This window comes from Nipponia nippon, unplaced genomic scaffold, assembly GCF_047370975.1.
Source record: "Nipponia nippon isolate SJK-2023a ecotype South Korea unplaced genomic scaffold, ASM4737097v1 scaffold_2, whole genome shotgun sequence".
Taxonomy (NCBI): domain Eukaryota; kingdom Metazoa; phylum Chordata; class Aves; order Pelecaniformes; family Threskiornithidae; genus Nipponia; species Nipponia nippon.
The window spans coordinates 65,739,227-65,760,430 of record NW_028262336.1 but is presented as its reverse complement, the minus strand read 5'-3'; the positions used below and the strand labels follow the sequence as shown (position 1 = coordinate 65,760,430).

The 21,204-nt window shown below is 38.2% G+C and overlaps 1 protein-coding gene across 9 annotated transcripts in view; it reads left to right on the top strand.

Moving 5' to 3' along the window:
• MCF2L (MCF.2 cell line derived transforming sequence like) overlaps positions 1–21,204 on the top strand; it is a 166,180-nt gene that overhangs the window by 131,970 nt on the left and 13,006 nt on the right. For all 9 annotated transcript variants that reach the window (XM_087756373.1, XM_087756372.1, XM_087756369.1 and 6 more), the window contains 16 exons: positions 3,806–3,925; positions 4,359–4,475; positions 4,985–5,134; positions 5,822–5,946; positions 7,829–7,943; positions 8,909–9,028; positions 9,891–10,082; positions 10,297–10,488; positions 11,191–11,350; positions 11,499–11,569; positions 12,601–12,677; positions 13,738–13,804; positions 17,279–17,394; positions 18,332–18,401; positions 19,607–19,699; positions 19,850–19,942. In XM_087756373.1, the coding sequence (XP_087612499.1) occupies positions 3,806–3,925; positions 4,359–4,475; positions 4,985–5,134; positions 5,822–5,946; positions 7,829–7,943; positions 8,909–9,028; positions 9,891–10,082; positions 10,297–10,488; positions 11,191–11,350; positions 11,499–11,569; positions 12,601–12,677; positions 13,738–13,804; positions 17,279–17,394; positions 18,332–18,401; positions 19,607–19,699; positions 19,850–19,942 (1,878 nt within the window). The remainder of the gene's footprint in view (positions 1–3,805; positions 3,926–4,358; positions 4,476–4,984; positions 5,135–5,821; positions 5,947–7,828; positions 7,944–8,908; positions 9,029–9,890; positions 10,083–10,296; positions 10,489–11,190; positions 11,351–11,498; positions 11,570–12,600; positions 12,678–13,737; positions 13,805–17,278; positions 17,395–18,331; positions 18,402–19,606; positions 19,700–19,849; positions 19,943–21,204) is intronic.

The following is a 21,204-nucleotide window of genomic DNA, read 5'->3' as shown; positions in this document are numbered from 1 at the left end:
GGGCAGTGAAGATATAAGTTCAGATAAACTGGAATAGGTGGCACTGGTCCAGCATTGTTTACTGTAGCAATTCTCCCTTTTTTTGTTGTTGTTTCACAAAGGTCAATTTGCAGATTTGACTCCTAGCCACAACAAAGAGAGGAGGCATCATTTTTTGAGACTGGGTTTTTTTTTTTTTTTTGTTTGGGGGGAACAAAAAAAAAAAACCAACCCCAAATGAAAAGTGTTGGAGACACTAGTGGAGACAAGAACAGTGTTGTAGACAGTGTAATCTAGAATTTGAGCTTTGGCTGAGAGGTTGAGAAAACTTCTAGCAAGTCTTGAATGGGAATTAGTCTAGATGATACAAGACTGTAGTCATTTCAACAGCATCGTTTTGGGTAGACACACTGAGATGGAGAAAAATTGTAATGTGTATTCTCTATCTGTTTTTCTTGAACATTAATGAGAGACGCTACTTAATTTGGTCATGCAATTAAACTCTATCTCATAACAGCTTATACACAGTTTAGAAAAATTTACTATTGCATTGCATTTGGCTACTACTGTTTGCTTCAGTAATAGTCTAAATATCCTAGAATCACCACATAACAGCCTGGGTTCATAGAATCATGGAATATCTTGAGTTGGAAGGGACCCATAAGGATCATTGAGTCCAACTCCCTGCTCTTCACAGGACTACCTAAAACTAAACCATATGACTAAGAGCATCGTCCAGACGCTCCTTGAACTCATGAAAGGCTTGGTGCCATGACCACTGCCCTGGGGAGCCTGTTCCAGTGACCGACCACCTTCTCAGTGAAGAACCTTTTCCTAATGTCCAATCTGAACTGCCCCTGAAGCAGCTTCATTCCATTTCCTCGTGTCCTATCGCTGGTCACCAGAGAGAGGAGATCAGCACCTTCCTCTCCACTGCCCCCCTTGAGGAAGCTGTAGACCATGATGAGGTCACCCCTCAGCCTTCTCTTCTCCAAGCTGAACAAACCAAGTGACCTCAGCCGCTCCTCATAAGTCTGGCCCTCAAGGCCTTTCACTATCTTGGTCGCCCTCCTCTGGACACACTCTAATAGCCTTCTTATATTGAGGTGCCCAAAACTGCACACAGTACTCGAGGTGGGGCTGCACCAGTGCAGTGTAGAGTGGGAGTGTCACCTCCCTAGGAGGGTTGGCATCTTGAAAGATCATCTGGCCCAATCTTTCGTGGGGAAGGGAGCCTCAATGAGATTATCTAGCACCCTGTCCAATCGCATCTTGAAAACCTCCAGCAATGGGCACTCAACCCTGACCCTGGGGAGGTTGTTCCAGTGGATGGTTGTTCTCACTGTAAAATAATTTCTTTCTTATATTGAGCTGAAACCACTCCTAGTGCAACTTGAACCCATTTCCTCTTGTCTTCTCCACGTGGCTCCTTGTGAAGATAGAGCCTCTGTCCTCTTTGTAGCCACCCTTTAAGTGGCAGCTGGAATACTGTGGTGAGGTCTCCCCTGAGCCTTCTCTTCTCCAGGGAGAAGAGACCTAACCCCTTCAGTCCTTCCTCAGAGGGCAGGTTCTCCAGCCCTTTGATCATCTTCGTGGCCCTCCTTTGGACCTTCTCTAGTCTGTCTGCATCTTTCTTGAATCATGGGGACCAGAACAGTACACAGTACTCCAGGTGCAGCTGGACAAGTGCTGAGTGGGATGATCGCCTCTGTCTCTGCAAGTCATGCCCCTGTGGATGCAGCCTGGGATCTGATTTGCCTTGGTTGGTGCAGCGGCACACTGCTGACTCATGTTCAGCTTGTTCTCCACCAGGATCCCAGGTCCCTTTCAGGATGTTTTCTCTAAAACGCTGGAGTAAAAATGTAGACTACAGTCGCAAAGAGTAAAAGTGAGAATTTAAAGTTAGAATGAAGAAATTTATTACTCATACACATAACTTAGAATTTAGTTTTACCGTTCAATGTCTTTCATGCTGCTTCGTTTCATGCCATTGTGTGTTTCTAACGTATCTACTCAACTTGAAGCTAACAGGATAGGCATTTCCCAGTATTCTGGGTAAGGCTAAATGGGTAACAAACATGCCCTGCCAAAGACAGTATGTCTGGATGTCATCTGCTGGGGTGGATATCTCACTTGAAGACCCATTATTTTGTTCAAAATGTGTTATCTAAAAAATATTTCTTTTTGGAGCTTTTTCGTCTGAAATGTTGATGTTGCCACTGAATAAATTTCACGTTTTCTAAGTTGAAGGTGAAAATTAACAGCTCAGTGTGTGTACACTGCTGTTACAGGCACAAAATAAATTGAGACATGTCTAAATGAATAGACTACATAGCTATTATTCTAAAAAGATTATTCAGGAGATTTAATTAAAAAAAATCTTTTGTCCATTCTTGCAATGTTTCTTAGTATGAGTTAAATAATTTTCTTAAATAAATTTGCAGTTGGATAATTCAGAAAAAAAATGGTTAAAGTAATCTTTTCTTAACTTTTGCTTCTGAATATAGTCAGGAATTTTCTATAAGAAGTTTTTCCTCTGTTTGATAACTGTGGGTGACTAAGTCCGCAGGGTGTACTACTTTTGATACACATAGAAAGACTGTTTACAGTGCAAGGATGGGGAGCTGGTGTGGGCATTCAGAATTACCTGGATTCCATTCCCAGCCCTTGGACAGGCTCCTTTGGGACTGAACCACCATGCTTTCTAGAAAATTTGGACATCGCTGAAGTGGAGACAGACTGTGAAGCTCAAGTCTAAAGTTCCTCAGTCAATTCGAGATCTCAGTTGTACACTGAATATCTGGGGAACCACAATGAATCTATGAAGTCTTCCAGAAAAGGTTTTAACCACTCTTCTCTTCAAAAGTTTGTAATTTCCAGTGCTGGAAGGTTGGAAACTTTAAAATGAGTATTAAACCACTCTCCAACCAGACATGGAAACAGAGCTTAACAGATTTAGTCAGTGTTTGTTTTTTGGTTGGCTTTTTTTTGTGATTCAGTTTGCTAGAAATGTGACATAATTTCCAACAGTATAATGGATAAAGTTGCGTACTTAACCATTCTAATGATAATTTCTTTAGTGAGCTTCGCTGCCTCCCTGCAGTGGAAATACTGAATAGAGGAGAAGACTTGCATGATTTCAAGAATGGCTAAATGCCAAGTATGTAAACCTCTGCCACAGCAGTGGTTGATTTTTAGTGATTTAATGCTATTTCTTTGCTTTCCTTCTCCTCTCTTCTCTTTTCCCTCTGTCACTTGCAGAACTGGGAAAGATCCATCCGACTACTAGTTGGAAGATGATGAGAAAAACCACAGCTGAGAATTACTATGTTTGATTTTTGGTTTCGTCTGCAAAGTTAAGGCTTATTTCTAAGCTACTGCCTGAGAAATTTCAGTCTCAGTGGCAATAGTTTGTGTAGGCAACTGGCAAGGTAGTATACGCACAAATTAGAAATGTGGTGTTAGGTGATCAGACAATAATGGATAGAAGATAAGGTATCCGTGAAAGTACTGCTGTTGAAAAAGTACTGAGCCGCCGCTGTTTGTTCATGAGCCTCCTTGCCTAGGATATAATCTTAGGGGAAGAGCTGTACAAGCCAGTCCCGAAAACTTTGACACCAGGAGAACAGATTCCTGTTCCCAAAGATGAGTAAATGTCTCTTTGAATGAAGCTCTCTGTGCAAGCCTTGCTGGGTTTATAATTGGTCACCCCATTATGGGAGGCCTTTGATACCATTAGTTTGTGGTTTAACAGGGGCTTCTCCTTGTTCAAAAGTATTTTCTGGAGCTGAGACACAGAAAATAACAGACTAAACCTGTTTTGCAGGCATCTTTCCCGGGAAACCTGCAACTAGTCCTCGTTCTGCGCCCAACAGGATTTTTTCATCGAACTCTCTCAGACATTGCTTTCAAGTTCAACAAAGATGAGTTTAAAATGAAAGTACCTGTAAGTAATCCTTTGTTTTCACTTTATTATCAGGGATCTGTTAAAGTACCAAAAAAACCCAAACACAATAAAACCCACCATGCTTAAAGGTAGTTCTTGAATTAAAGGTTCCTCTTAGAAAATAGCCATGTATGGTTTATCAAGATAAAAAACCCCGATGGAGTCATTTATGTTGTATAATTCATAAGCTTTATTTTAATATGCACTGTTGAGCGTGGTGCTCATGCTCATTTGCTGTTATTTAAATTTACATCATCTTCAACTGAAACAACCATTATGTTTGTTTATTCTGTACCCAAAGGAAGTAGTTTCATTGCTTGCTTCTGTATTAAACTGAAATTTCTCTATCAGAGGCTGAAGGATGGGGCTTAGAATCCTTAATAAGGGACTTCTCGCTACTGTTTGCATTCACTTTTTTTCATTGCTGCTGCAGATCATAATGCTGGGCTCAGTGTCAGAACTGCAGGGTTACATTGATAAAACACAATTAACAGAAGATCTTGGTGGCACCCTGGATTACTGCCATAACAGATGGCTGTCCCGTCGCACTGTAAGTCTAAGTTTTTGTTTTAACTTTTCAGCTTAATGCACCCTTCTGTTTTATACCCTGTCATTTATAAAACAGATTCCAAGTGATGCAAGTTGGCTTGCTCGGAGTGAGAAGATGTTCCCAATGGTACTTAGTCATCTTAGAGAAAAAAATATGAGTAATAATTTGGGAGTGGTTTTCTGAACACTTGGAGCAAAGGAACGACAGTGTATTATTGTGTTGAGGTTTATTGTTTTTCCTACGAGAAAGAAAAAGCTCAAGTTGTAGAATAACTCCAGATTATAAAAACATGAAGAAGATACACCTGATACGAGCCTAGGAAAAACATACAATTAAGGAATTAATGGTGACGGTATCTGTTGCTTGCAAAATTATACTTTGACCATTTTTCAGTCTTGTAATTCATCTGTTTGGGTTTGTTTTGAGAGTTATATTTTGTTTTTATGTGTCTGTCTGTACATATGCATGTGATGAGCATGAAACATCATTAATGGTTTTTATTCCAAAAGGCTATAGAAGGTTTCGCCCAAAAGGTTAAGCAAACAGCTCAGATTCTTCAGTCCTTTGGGACTGAGCTGGCTGAAACAGAACTACCAAATGATGTGCAATCAACCAGCTCCCTTCTTGCAACACACACAGAAAAGAAGGACAAAATGAAGGTATGTAATTTTTGTAAAGATGCTGTCTTCTAGTTAAACTTCGTTTTAATTTATAGCTAATAATGTTAGTAGAAAATCTAGAGGATGTTAATAGACAATAATAATGCAAAACATTGAAATCTTATTGAACTTGTTTCGCTTGGTTTGATGTTAAAAATCCTTTTTGCATTCAAAAATGACAATTCTTGAGGCTGAGTTTACTAATGTACAAATGCATAATGATTTGTGTGTGGAAACAAATTCCTTTGTAAGTAGTGGTGTGTTTAATTTGTCATTTTGTTTGCAACAAGAAATTTGATTGTGTTTGCATGCATATGAAAATATATGACCTTTTGAAGAATGGACAAAAGTTCTGTCAAATCAGCTTAAATGAAAACTATTCGGGGGTTTCAAAACTGTACATCTAAAACTTTCAGGGTATTTGTAGCCTAAGAAGACACTAGAAGGCTATCTATCATGAAAATTCAAATCAATTACACTGGGGTCTTAAGATGGTAAACATAGAAAAAGCTGACATTTAGCATTTACTGTCTGTATTTGTTGTCAAATAGTGCTTTTAATCAAACTGTGCTTGCTCTATTGCTATAAAACAAAATCCTTTTTCCAGTTTGGTGCCTTATGAGGTCTGCTTGAAAAAAAACATCAACACACAACTACAGTGTGTGGGGTTTTTGTTTTGTTTTGTAGGAGGATATCAGGTTAGCAGTAGAACAGGGAGGCGATATCCTTGGAAGTATTACAAAACCAGTTACTGAGAATCCTGAATACAAACTGAATCAAGATCAGCTAGACAATCAAACAACGGTAGAAAGGTGAGAGGAGCAAAATACTGAACATGCTGCTTTTCTGGGTTTTTTGACCCCTCCCCAGCTCTTTTACGTAGTTCCATATGCACGCTTAGCAAGTAAGCAAATGTTACAATGTGAACATATAAAAAGCACTTTCAGAAAGAACTCCTCTGTTGTCAGATCTGTCCTGAGCAAAGTAATCCCCTGATGTTCATTACCGGGTCACCTGGATGTAAGGAAACAGGTGTTTGAATTGAATACTGTTTGAATTGAATACTGTTTGAATTGAATACTGTTTGAATTGAATACTGTTTGAATTCCAGTACTGACAAAGTAATGCTGTTCTTCTCCCCCCCCCCCCCCCCTTTCTGTCAGATTTAGACTATATAGTTGATCAGGTTTTCCTTACTATAAAGAATATCAATGATTTGTTTAGAAACTAAAGTGCAATCCAAGGAAATTTTGCTGCTGTGGGGAAACCAGGAGGGGAAGACTGAAGTGATATAACCCTTCTTTTCAGTAGATTTGTCCACTTTCATTAAGTCCTTTTGAACTGAACTGGAAGGTGTCTTTTTCTTTAAACCTGTCGGAAGGAGCTTCTAACATTGCTGATACCATGGAGCTTCTAACATTGCTGATACCATATCAGTGTCATTAGTAGCCTTTAAAGGGCTACTAGGGAGTGCACCACTCTTGAAGTATCTATGCACAAACTTCCTATAGGCTTCCTTTGGGCATATAAGTAATAATGTTGTTTTCCTTTGCTACCCACCCACCCCCCCCCTTAAATTACTGCCAGTTTCGGAGACATTATATCACCATAGCACAGATGTAAACTTGCACAAAGCTATGAAAGCATAGCTCATTTCCCCCAGGCAGTATTCTGCATTCTTTTTTTGTCTGTCATTCCATGTTTCTGTTACATTCAGGCTGACTTTTCTTTCCAAATAACTGTCCATTCCAATCCACAAAGCTTGGCAGAAGTCACTTTTTTTGGTCATTGTTGCTATCAGCTATCTGAAGGACAGTCGGGGTGGGGGTTGCTCATTTATCCAAAAACATTCCCACTTGATCCAATATCTGATGGAAGCTGGAACAAACTGTGTGTGTGTCCCCTCCTGCCTTTTTTCTAATCAGTTTTAATTTGTAAATTCAGAGTTCGTTTCTGTGCTATTAAAGACAAAAATTCATTAATATTCTGATGTGTGGCCTTCCCTGGATGTAGCCTAAGTACAGCAAAGCACACTGTACAGATAAGTCCATAGGATACCATACTGTCAAATGCAATATTGGAAGATAAGTTCAAAAGTAAAAGTCTTAAGGCATTGGCCAAAATCATAATTGAAGAAGATTCTTTTAATTGCAGTACTGCTGTGCACTTCCCTGTGATATTTAAGTAGTAACTCTGCTCAGAAGACGAGGAGCAATGACCTTCAGGTTTATTATGAGCCTTGCTCCAAGGAATGAAATGTAAGGGCAGTGGGCTGGTCACAGCAGTACGAATTTTTGCCCTTTTTTTTTTTTTTTTTTTTTTCCTTATCGCCCAAGGCTTGGGTTCCTCTGGGTCCTAGCCCACACACATTTGCATGTTTTATTTATGTTTGCTAGCCCCAAGTTGCCGTGTCCCCAGGCCAGAGCTGAGAAGGAGTATGTGCAGCAGCTAGCTTCAAATCACCACTTACCAGTTTTTCAGAACTTAATGTTTGTGTTGGGTTTCAGTTTTACATCAGTGTTATTCTAGGAAACAATTCTGTGCAATACTCAAAAAAGTTTCCTGTATTGAGTTTATTTTTTCTGGAAAATATTGCTTTGGGGAGGCTTTTTGTTTACTGTGGAAGTTTGTATTGTCCCTTGAAGGTTGCACCCATCATTCTTATATTTCTTTTTTTTTTTTTTTTTTTTTAAGGCTTCTGGCTCAATTACATGAAACGGAGACTGCCTTTGATGAGTTTTGGATTAAGCATCAGCAAAAACTTGAGCAGTGTCTGCGCCTTCGGAATTTTGAACAGAATTTTAGAGAGGTGAGAACTTCCTGGTGGCAGTCAATATTTGGTAATATAAAAATGATTCAGAAGAAAATACTTCCCCCTCTTGTTTTTGCAGCTCTTGCGTGTGCTTGAAAGCTTTCTCCAACCTTTTTCTTGTACATGCCCTTACTTGACATCCTGCTATCTTTACTACCTTGAATACTTGCCTATAGAGACATAATAGCTTCTTCTGCAGTCTTATGATTTTTTTCCACAGGCCCAGCAGTGTATAAGCATTCAAAAACTCCTTTGAAACCTGTTCTCCACCACAGAAGCATAATATGCTGGCTGCAAACCTTTCATCTTGCCAATAGGCCCTTTTATGGAACTAAGATTTACCTAAACCTTCTGGCTGAAATTTTATAAAACAGTCTCCAACGCTGTGGGTGGGAAGTTGCAACCACAATGTTAGAAGCTGGGTGGAGGCTGAACTAAAATTTTTACAGCCAGTTTCTGATCTCATGTTAGTTTAACTCATCTGCTTGGTCGTACCTACAGGAACTTTATGCTGGTGTAGCTGATCTCGGAGCACAACCCCTGTGTCTCCATGGGAGCAGCGCTCAGAAACCCTCTTACATGTGTGTGTGTCTGTCTGTATGTCTGTCTTTCAACCAATTGTTAGGGTGAGGACCTCTCCCTCATGTTCTGCTGTTTATGTTAATGTCGCTTTGTATTATTGTCATCTGGTAAAAGCAAGATCATAAATGTTTCCTGAGCAGTAGTTTTCCTGCAATTTTTTTTTCAGTACCAGGAAACAGGATTACTTCACTGCCTTTTCTTTGTTTTCATTTTGAAATGGGGGTAAAGGTAGGCTGACAAAAAAGTGATTTGTCTCTGTGCCCCAGTAACTCCATAATGTGAGTCACCTGACTGGAAATAGTGGCTATCAGCTATTTAACTGATGGGTCTTCAAAGAGGTGGAATCATCTTCATTGATACATAGCTGTGTCTCATTTCAGGTCAAAGCAGCTTTGGATGTTGTGTCCGAGAGACTGTCTGCTTTCACAGATGTGGGAAACAGCTGTTCGCATGTGGAGCACATTTTGAAAGATCTTGCCAACTTTGAAGAAAAATCATGTGTAAGAATTCTGCAAGTCTCCTTAATTTCTAGTATGACAATACGTGTGTGGAGGGGAACTGTATTTGGTTATTGAGTATATCTTATGAGCACAGCTTAAGCTGACGGCAGGGCAGAATCAGTGTCTCAAGTAATATGCAGAAGGAATTTGGAATAAAGTCTTTAACTCAATAAATAAACTCCCTCAATAAAGAGCAGAGTGACCAGTCACAAAGTCAGTGTGAACAGTTCGTGGAAGAATTGCATGAAGTGTCTACATAGCCGAGTTCTGCACTTAGTGATCAAGGTGCCACTCCCATTCCTATTAAAGCCACTTATTTCATTAAATCTCAGAAATGAGAAAGCTGTGTATTGAATGTACAATACGTTAAAAGATGACCAACAGGAACGTACACTCTGAACAAACTAGAAAGGGAACCTTATTACGATCTGTGCTTCACAATAAAATATATAGCTCTATAAGTGAGGTTGTTGCTCTTGAGGCTGAGGTGCCAGAGTTAGGTATTTTTTAATTTGGGTTCAGATTGCTGCTGTACTCTGAATTACTTACATACGCACACAAACATGCTGCTGAATAACTAAGGCATAGAAAGGCAGTAGTTCCTTCACAGGGAGGCGCAGGATTAGACTCATTAATGTTTCTGGAGTACTCTGATGTAATAAAGGAGGCATAAAAGTTCTTGGGCATCTGGGAAGACAGGAAATCACTTTGATTCATGAAGCAAGGCAGCTGTTAACTAAAGATGCATTCTTCATCAACATGTGTATTTTACTGCGTAAAAACAAATGGTATAATTTTTAATTTTTTTTCATTGATGTTGATCCAAGGAAAGATGTACCTAAATCAGTGCTTGCTTTCTTAGGAAACGATAGCAAAAGCCAGAATGCTAGCCTCAGAGGGTGATGCTTTTATTCAAAGCAATCATTATGCTGTGGACTCGATTGTTCCAAAATGCAGTGAACTTCATCATCTCTGTGATGCCTTCACTACTGAGACAGAACGGAGGAGGAATCTTCTTAACAAATCTCTAGAACTGCATGGCTTACTAGAAAAGGTAAATTTTGTATGGAACAGTTCTGTTTCCCATCTTGTTTGCTAAAACCTCAGTCAACCAGTTGTCATAATGGCAGGTAAAAGTATCTGGGTGTGCTGGAAGTTTTCTTAAATAGCTGAATAAGTCACAAGTAGAGGTATGAAATGGTTTAGACCACTTAGTGTTTGATGCTGACATCGGTGCATTCTGAACCTGTTCTTTTCTCTGTTTATAGTCTATGAAGTGGTGTGATGAAGGAATTTATCTGCTGGCTTCACAGCCGGTAGATAAGTGTCAGTCTCAGGATGGTGCAGAATCGGCATTACAGGAGATTGAGAAATTCCTGGACAGTGGTGCAGGCAATAAAATCAAGGAGTTGAATAAAATTTACAGAGAGTATGCACACATCCTCAATGAGGACCTAAAGGTACCAGAAGACGTTTATGTGTATCTATGTGTCCATTTGTTAATTTTAGAATTGTTTTCTTGCATGGCCATTGATAAAGCTAAATAATCAGTATGAGGAGATATACCTGGGAACTGGAAAGCCAACACATTTACCTACCTGAGGCGCTAGTCCTGTCATATCTTTGGATAAGCATCAAGGGCTTCAGAGACTTTTAATAACTACTTCAATTTTTCAGATAGTAGGATTGCTTTTTAAAAAAATTCTCCCAAGGGAGTATTTGAAATATCTTCTTTATATAGCAAAAACGTGCCTGTCCTTGATATTTGTATGACTTCTGCTCTGTAACGGCTTTTTTTTTTAGAACTTGAGAATATGTCCCTTTTCCTCTTGGTTGATGTCTTCGTGTAACAGAATCATTAGACACTGTCAAGAAAACTTTTCCCTATTTTTTTCTTTTTTTTTAAATTGAAACCTGAACCCCATTCGTTTCTCTATGGCAAGCACACAAAATGTTTTATGAAGTGATGTTCCAATTTTTAAGTGTGCTAAATGACTGTAAATTATGCCTTGTTAGGAGCGAAGAGTAGGGTAATATTTTTATACGTGGTATAAAAGCAATCGCAATGTCAAATCAATGTGCTGTAAATGGCAGTGTAGCTTGTTGATAGGTCTCTGACAGGGATTTTTTTTTTTTTTTTTTTATTTCTGTGGCAACGGTAGGAGCATGTGCAAAAGGTTTTCCAGAAGCAAGAAAGTATGGAAGAAATGTTTCAAAAGAGACAAGTAAGTCTTAAGAAACTGGCAGCTAAGCAGACACGTCCTGTTCAGCCAGTTGCACCAAGACCTGAAGCCTTTGTAAAATCTCCTTGTACCTCTCCAGGTATGTAACTGTAGTAGCCTTTAACTAATTTTTTTGCGCTATGCTGAGAAACTAAAGAAACTTTTAGCTGTAATTTGTGGTTGCACAAACATCTGTGTCAGATCTGCTCAAGTTCTGACTGCTGTTTGATTCTGCTTTACGTGCTTAGGTCTTCAAAGAGAATACGTATCCAACTCAGAAAGCAGTGCGCTTCGGAGGGTAAACTACAGAAGAGGAAAGGTAATTTTTTTCTTTGTGCTTTTCATGCACATACTGCTTAAGAAAGTCATAATGCAATGGAATATTCAGGAACTTAAAGAAGAATGAGGCAATTCCACTGAAAAAGCGATGGTATTGCCCCTATCGAAGTAACTCTGGTGAAGCAGTCGTGCTTTAAATAGAGGCTGCTTTGTCACTGGGCTAGGTATGAGGGAAGGTAAAGTAAATAGTTGCCTATATTAGGAAAAATGTTAGGGGCAGCGAAATATAAAATCTATGAACAGGAAACATTTATTATTTGCCAGTAGTAATTGGCTACTCTTAAAACTGGCAAAAGTGAAGAGGTAGTTGTCATTGGCTCCAAGACAGCTTCACCTGACCTAATGGGTTGCCATTCCCAAGTGGGGATGGTCTTCCTGCCCCGCCTCCGGCAAGGAAAGCAACCTGACGGCGGCAACAGAAACAAGTAGTTTCCCACTGGGTTAGAGAGTTGAATCAACTCAGCAAAGGTTCAGCAAGAGACAATGCAAGGAGGATGGCAGGACCACATGACCAGTAGGGACAACAGTTGGAGAAAAGGGTTGGTTTTGGTTTTGTTTTTTTTTTTCAGCAAGCCATAATTAGGTCAGCCATTACAGTAGAAGTTGTAAGAGTGAATTTCTGTGTCAAGTTAGGAAGTTACCAGAAAGTTAGCACAGTACTTCATTTTTAGCTTGGAAAACAGACTAAGGCCAGTATTGCCTCCAAGATTATGCTGATGCTCTGATGTTGCCTTCCTGGAAAGGGGCCTCGGACCACGGTCTTTTCTAAGCTGGCCTTTTACGGAGAACTCCCTGTGTCTCAATGTTCTTGTGTGCTTCAAGACCTTCAGGTTGACTTGGATTTTTTTGCTGCATTCTTGCAAATTGCTTTCATTTTTAATGGAGTGCAGTCTTTTGTGTGAAAACACATGGAAGTAGATCTGAGTGCAAAGCTCCGTATTTTAAAGTGGTTTTCCCCATCTGCGATGCCATGATGATTTTTTGTTGTTGTTTGGTTTTTTCCTTCTTTAGAGTGAAATGACTGAACTCCATCAAAGCAGAGGAGGATCTACAATGGATGATGAAGAAAACCTAGCTGTCTTACGGCAGTAAGTATATTTTGATAAACAAAAATTCCTTTTTTTTTTTCTCTGATTTGGTTCCAGCAAAGGCTGAGTTTGGCTAAGGATTTGATAAGACAAGTATGCTTCACTGAATTAAGCCTCAGTGCTTTTTGAAATGCATTGGCTATGCTCTGTACACAGAGGAAGAAGATACTTCAGTCCATCTGCAGCATTATTTATAGTTTATATAGTACCAGACGCTAGTTTTGCTGCAGCAAGGTGATGCTATGGCAGGATAACTGCATATTTTCATTTCAGAGGTGACATAGTTTTGAGTAATAAGCCTCCTTTAAATCTATCAGAGGTTTTGGTCTCCATGCTTCAGAAGACTTTGTCTTTTTATTTGGTTCATTTTAGTCCCTGTTTTGATAAATGTTACAAAAAATCACTTTCTTATATAAAAATTAAACAGCATCACGCGTATTCAAAAAATAACTTAGTACCACCTGTGATGTGTATAGCAGAGCTTGCATTTCTGCCTGTAAACTGGATACTTCTTCTGTCTTTTAACTGTTACAACCACGTGTTAAATCGTACAAAATCACAAGGGGAGGGGATTGGGGGGAACATGCTTGTTTGACCATTAGGGAAATTAAACTTAAAGCAGCATTGTGATATTTAAAGTGTGCCCTAAATGGCTCTGATTTAAAATGACCGGTGTAACTTTAAGTCTGTATTTGATAATGCTATGCAGCTCTAACTCCAGCTCCTGTAATACTTGTGAACACAGCATAACCAGATTTTGTATGTACAATGATAAAATGCTTCACTGCTTCAGTTCAGTTACTACAGCACTTAAAATGCTAGATTTGACTTTTTTCCTGTTCAAACACATTTTCAAAAATTTTAAAATGTTTTAAAAATACGTGCTTCTCAATAAGGATATGTAAACTATTGACAGAAATATCCATGAAACATCACGTTTTCCATTACCTGGAAATTGTTCTTTTATTGTCTGAAGTAAAATAGAAACACAAAGTTAATGTTGCCTCATTACTTTGCATAAGTGAATAGGCCTGCTTTAATTGTCATTCTTTGTCTACAGGCATGTAATTAATGAACTTATTGAGACTGAACGAGCATATGTGGAAGAACTTCTCTGCGTTCTTGAGGTAAAGATTACATTTCACTGCGGCTGTTAGTGAATCTATTTCTCTCTTCCATTTCGTCGATGCTCTTATGCTTTCCTTATGACTGTAATACCTCTGCTTGTCCCATCAAGCAGTGTAATCATTACATCTCTCCTCTCTCATCATATTTTCACAGAGGCAGGAATGTGCAATTTTTTTCTAGAAATATTCATGCGACTAGGATTTTGTGTTAGGAAACACAAATTGGGCAGAAAATAAGATACACCTAACTATGTAGGTGGAACATAGTGACATTTGTAATGATCATTAATTCCTGCAAAAGTTCATTCCAGACTCTTGCATCAGCTCCAGGAAGGTTGTGTGTCACACAGGAATGTGAATCTGCATCGAGAAAATCTTGTGTCAGAGGAGAAAATTTGTTTCTTGCATCCCTCTTTGCATATCTTTAAGTGATCTTCCAAATGTCTTGGGTACAACTATGACAACAGGGTGCCTTGTAATAATAATATCTTCATTCAAAATTGTAAAGGAAACAACTTGTGGAGGCACAGTTGCTTGTAGAAATAAGCTGGAGTATTCTGTGTTGTTCCTCAAGTTTGTTAAGTCTTCAGACATGGATGTGTCACTTTGTGGTAGTCCAGTTTGACTGTAGGAGATGATGAAGTTGCAGATAACTGAGGTTGAATTATTTCAATTAGGATGAATTGGAATTGAGCCAAGTGGGTCCTCTTGGTGTCCATTCCAATGTTAAGCTCCTAAATAGGAGCTGTCTTAAGTTATGGACTGGGAGTGATAATTTCTGAGTACATACCTTCAAGTAAGAGTACTGTATGAGGGTTTTGAACTCTGATCTTGCTTTTGCCTAATTTGTGCTCAGCTTCCCATAGCATTTATGTCCTGAATCTGGTCCAAGTGCTAGGAAGTGTTGATGACAGTAGGATGGTCGCATCTGATGTGTGGTAATAAAGCAAGGTAGGTCTGGAGTGGACCTTAAGGATCACTTCATTCTCTGCTTTTGTATGCAATGCTATCTGTACAGTTCTGTTCATAAAATCAAGACTCTAATAGTTGGAGGATTTTTGGTCCTTACTGCTGCTACTGGAGGGTTGTTGCAGAATCTTTCTATTCCTCTGGCATTCTTGTTTTGCATAGAGTATAGTGCAACCCTTGTCTTGCTAGGCCAAGCTGTCTTCGTTTTCTGCCAATGTGATAGACTCTCCAGTACACTGACCACGCCAGGCACACTTCTCTGTGCCTCCTTGCAGTTTGGGATTCATCTCTCTTGAACTTGGGTGACTGGGACTGCCAACAGTAATTCTGGATCAGATCCTTCCTGGGTATGGTTCAATGGCAATCTTCCAGCTTTTTCTAGTTATTAATCCATAGTTCTGGCTATTCTCCCAATTCCTTTGTTTCTCCTATTCTGTTACCATTCCCATTTTTCCTGTAAAATAACCTGATACTTCTTTGTATGGACAGTGTCTCCTGTTATTATGTCATCTTTAATTGCCATGCATTTTCTCTCTGCCAAGGATTCCAATAGAAAAAAACCAAGGTAGTTCCCAAGATTGATTATTGGGAAACTGCTATAGCTGCTTTTATCTGAGCTTGATAGTTTTCCTTTCATTAATAACCATGATCATCCCACTTTAGTCTGTGAAATCCAGTAATTTTTTTTATTGGGGAAAAATATTGGTCTAGTCTATTTTTAGGCATTGTATTCAACTCCTTTTTCTATTTACTTCAATGCTTTTAGAACAGCTTTCAAATGGAAGACTAAGTAAAGCCTTATATGTTCTTAAAGTAAGATTAAATGTGGCTGCATGGAGTAGCTTTCCCTCTCCTTTCCCAAAACACAAGTACTGCATAGGTAGTAAAACATGAAGGTTTTCTATATTAAATTTTTAAAATAAGTACTGTGTCAGCCTGAAGTGAAAAAAAAATGTCAAAAGCTTTTTGTCAATGTGTGGATTTCATGCTTTTCTTCTTTCAGAATTCCAGAGTACTGAGCTCTGTCAGGTTTGTTTTCACCTCTGCTGGGTTAGGTACCCCTTCTTTATGCCAATGCTGGCTTTGCTGCTATGTCCAGCATCATCTTTACTTCAAGTGGAAATGAATCATTCTCTTCACTGCATCTAAACTGCATGATGGCCGCAGTTCTTCTTTCCCTGTTAATTTTTTAACTCCATTTTATGTAGATGATTTTTATCTTCTTTAAGGCTGTACCACTTTTTTTTTTTTTCCCCTCTTTCAGACTCTGTGTTTTCCTGTTTGGGGGGAGAGATATGGAAGAGGAACCAATGGTTAGCTATCTATCAGCTCCAGCATCTTTGCCTGTACCATTGTTTTTTCTTTTTTGTGGTGTTTGAGGAAAAAATACCTAGATTTTTAAAGGAATGTTTCTGATTTAAAAAAAAAAAAATCTAATCACTGTCCTATCCAAATGCTTGAATTCTTCAGGCTAGCTGACTTTACCAGCTAGATCTCCTACTTTTTGTACTTTGGACTTCACTTTGAAAATCTTGATTGTAGGTGCACTTTTGCTTATCCTTTCATTTAATTTGTCAGTTTGTTATAATTCAGTGCAATTTATTACAATCAATGTCATTAATGTGACCACCTTGTCAATGATAATGTGGGGGGGGGGGGGGGTGTAAAAAAAAAAGAGAGAAATCTAATCCAAATCTAAAGTAGGTCACATCATCTTCCTTCAGTGCCTGTACACTAAGAAATCTGCTTACATTAAGAAATCTACTTATGATACAGGTACTAGAGCATTCTGGCAGTTTTTCTGGTTGATTGGTTGGGGATTTTTGGGGAGGGTTGTTGGGTTTTTTGTTTTTTAGTGTTTTGGGAGATCACTTAATCACAGATTAGTGACCTTGAGACCAGAGGAGAACAGTCCTGGGCTAAAGCCACTTGTGTGCTCTCTTTTTCTTATCTGTGCCAGATATACAGACAAGAGAATTGGCCTTATATGACAAATGGAAGATGTCAGAATCTAAAGTTATGACTTCTGGTACCAAAGCTAATGAAAATGTCTTAAAGATAGAATTTGCAGCTTAATGGTTTCTGTTTCCTGCAGAAATAACTACGGTCAGCTTGTTCCCTCGTACTAATAGGGACTAGCATGAAGGTTTGCGTGTGTACTGGAATTGTGGCTTTCAACTCAGATGTGTAAAGTCTTAGCAGAAAAAGTACGAACTATAATTTGTAAACAGCATGGGAATGCATAGCCTTTGCTTGGTGGAAATGATTGCAAACTTTGTTTCATCCTTGCTTAACTAAAATTGCAGTAATTATTCAAGTGTCTTTCTAAGATATAGGTGTGTCTTACTGGACTGATGGAAAACCAGAATTTGCATACTTTTCTCATGATTAATACTGAGCTCTTTCTGTGCTGTCTATCAGCCTGCAGGCAGACTGCCTTGTCAAAGAGAGATAAGTACTGCCAGTAAAGGGAGATAATCAGTGTGCCCCTCTCCTGTGTTGCAGGGTTATGCTGCAGAGATGGACAACCCTTTAATGGCTCATCTCATTTCACCAGAACTCCAAAATAAGAAGGATATCTTGTTTGGGAATATGGAAGAAATTTATCACTTTCACAACAGGTGAGGACTTCCATTCAGATCTAAAAAATGGTGTTTGGATGGGATTCTTTACACTTTCTTTTAATCTGATTTAAATTGCTAAAAGATCCTTACTGAGTCCCACCTGGCTATCTGGCATGTCAAAATCCATGTTGCATAGAAGAGGAAAAGCAAAATATCTATAAAAGATGAGCAAAGCTATGTGAAACTTTATTCAAATGTTTGCAGTACACACCTAAAATTTTGCATTGTGGTCCTCTTCCTGAAGAAAGGTATTGGAATCCGGTTACAAGCTAATTAAAGCAAGGTTTGGTTGGGTTTCTTTTATTTTTTATGAAATTTGCTATGGAAGGTAAATTATTATTCTAAACCACAAATTCTCAACTCTTATATGAGTTGAGGCTGGTTAATTTTATACTTGAGTGACCTCTCTCTGAAGTTTGAATCCTTGCTGCTAGAGAGGTATTTCTTCACAGGATAATATTTAAATTGGTAGAAAAGAGAAGTATTTTCAAGAAAAGTTAAGCATATTAAATAGTTGTTTCTTATTCAGGCAAAACTAGACTGGAAATTTTGCCACTGATTTTTTTGGGTAGGTTTTTTGGTTTGGGGAGGTGGGGTTTGGTTTGTTTGGTAGTATTTGGAAGGAAAAAACAAACACTTTAAATTGTACAAATCCTGCTGCTGAATACATAAGGCAGGGAAACAAAATCCCCCTTCCCTTCCCAATCTTATATTTGATTTCAGTCGTAGCAACAGTAAGCTAAAAGAAATTGGTCAGAATGTTTATTTTAATTTGCTATCCCTTTTTAAGTACATGATCTAGAAGAGTTTGGTTTAGTTTTATAGTACAGAATTACTGTTCTGTTTCCAAAAGTTTAGAAAATGAATTGCAAGAATGTGAACATTTACTAGAACTTTTTTAACATGTGCTCTAAGAAAAGCTTCTTCCTCATAGAATATTCTTGAGAGAACTAGAAAACTACGTAGAATACCCAGAACTAGTAGGACGGTGCTTTCTAGATCAGGTATGTGTCATCTTTTGCTGGCATTTCATTTATAAGCCCCTCTAAGACTGTAACATATGAGAGTGGTTTTCATGTAGTAATTGCCACCACATCCCTTTCTTTGTCTTTAACAGGTAACAGGTTGAGAATGTGCACGTTAATTGGGAGCTGGGGGTATTTTCTGCTGTGTGGGGTAATTAATTTTGTTAGAAAGAGCTACTACCTTGTTGAAAGAAAACCGCTTTATTAAAGCGGCAGTTAGGAAAACATGAAGAGGGGTCATGCACTGCATCATTTCACATCATTATAAATAATTGGTTTACTTGATTAGATTTCTTTACTGGATTTTTGTTGTTGTTCTTTTCTGTTTTCTTTAAAGAGTACACCTCAACAGAGTAAGTCCAAAATATTTTTATTCTGAAAATAGAAAACTATGAAAGAAATAAACTTTTTAAATCTGGGATTTATTAAACAATGAGTCTCACCCCTAGTATACCAAAGGCTAAATAGGAATCTGTTTATGGAAATCAATCTCCTGTTGTTGCTACCTATTGATGTTCTAAAACTCCTGGGCGGAGCCATGCCTCCCCCTCCTATTTACTGGCTACATCGATGGAGATGTTGTTTCCTAAAACTGAGGGACAGAGGTACTTCTGTGCCTGCTGATATCCTACCTAGTCTTTCCTTTATACCTATAGTTACTATGATATTTTCAACAGTCTTACTTCCTTTTGCTTTCAACAAGTGCTGAAGTCATGCTATTTAGATCCTGAAGTGATAAGGGGCAACAAACTGCTTAGTCCACCTTAGCGCAACTCCCAGGGAAAACCACATTCGTAAAATGAAAACGTATAAAGAAAAGAGAGCAAAGACTTTTAAATAAGTTGCACAGAGGGACTCATGGCTGGGCATTCACAGAAGTATTTTTCATATTGTAATAGAAATATATTTGTAAGCATAACATACGCTTCCTCATAAGGTGCTTAACATTCAACTGAAGCAAAAATGAACCGGAACATTTTATTCTGATGTTCCAAGTACAAAATCAGTAGCCATTACAAAATCAGAGATTTTGAATAATTGTTTTTTGCTTGGGATGCCTCAAGGAATTGCATTTTTTTGTTGTTGTTTTTTCTTAGCCTTATTGATTATGAAAAATTCGTATGAACTTTGTCTATTAAAGTCACAAGAATTTATTAACTTTTTCCTTATCTCCCCACTTTCAGATGGAAGATTTCCAGATTTATGAAAAATACTGTCAAAATAAACCTCGATCTGAAAGTTTGTGGAGGCAGTTTTCAGATTCCGTATTCTTTCAGGTATGCTTGCTTGAGTCTCTAAAATATTTTGGGGCGGGGGGGTAGGGCATGTTTGTTTTGGTTGTTTTTTTTAAACTTCCATCATTTATGTCGAGAACAAAAAAGAGAAATACTGATCAGTGTACTGATGAAATCCAACACTGATTACAGGAGTGTCAAAGAAAACTCGATCACAAGCTCAGTTTGGACTCATACTTGCTGAAACCTGTTCAAAGAATAACCAAATACCAATTATTGCTAAAGGTATGTATTACTAAACAGTAACACTAATTATATTTTATGCATTGTTTTTTTTTAAATGCTGCTTCTCTAATGCTGCTGGAGAGAAACCTAAAAGTTAGCAGACAGATGTATAAATCAAAATGGGGACAAATCCCAGGCTATCAGCTTTCAGCTCGGTTCTTTCCTCTTTCAGCCAAAAAGCTGCTAGTAGACAGGTAGATGTTACACAGAGACTTGTGCAGCTGCTTTTGCCCTTATATTTCTGCCAAAGAGAAGAATGAAAAGTTGATTAGAGGAAACAGAAGGACCAAGAAACCTTTGCAACAAAGAAAAGAGAGTATCTGAAGTACTTGTTGCTTGTCAGTTATAGTCACCTCATCCATATTGCAGGAATTTGCCTTGCTGGGTTCTAGGAAATGTACTTAACTGAGAGCACTGTATAGTGTTTTTGGGAAGGATGCTGTTGTGATTCACTTAAACATGCTATGCTGAGAGAGCAAAATAAGCAATATACTATCATAAATTTTTAAATTAATGTATAAGGTTTTGCCATGTTTCAAGCTGGCTTGTTTTAAGAAATATTTCCCACATAGACATATGTTTCAATAATTGTATTTAACAGTAGTTTAAAAAATTACCTCGGATCAAATTTACTCTTGAGTTAAAACTGAGCTGAAGTTAACAGCTTTTAAAGAATTAATTACATTAAGCCTGTGTAGAAAGAGGAGTATTAAAAAGGTTTTTTATTTAAAGTACCTTTACTGCCTGCAGTCCGTAAGTAAATGCTTATTCTCATACTGTGAAGTCTGGGGGGTTCCACGTGAACTTGCAGCTGTGTTTATCTGGATCAGATTGGAAGATGCAGCTTCACCAATAAGCCCTTTGGAGAAGGGATGCCTTTTTACATGTGTAGACAATGCTCAGTGCAGTAAGTTTAAGTCTGTTACTAGCATCGCAGGCCTCACCATAATTCAAATAATAAATGAAATTTGTCTATGTTTTTACATTTCTTCACCTCTGAAAAGTAACAAATATAAAAAATAACCTTTTTTGTTTGTTTTTTGGGGGGTTTGGGGTTGTTTGGGGTTTTTTTACCAATGATGATGAAAAAAATGTTTGCAAAGTTAGTCTTGTAAAATTCTTAGGTGGAGTTTACAAAACCTCTAGATGAATGAAAGATATTTGGCTAATTAGCAGCAGAGATAAAAAGTAAAACTGTAGGATCTTCTGAGTTCCCGCCAGTATTTAACCCACTAGATTATATGGTATAAAACTTTACTGGA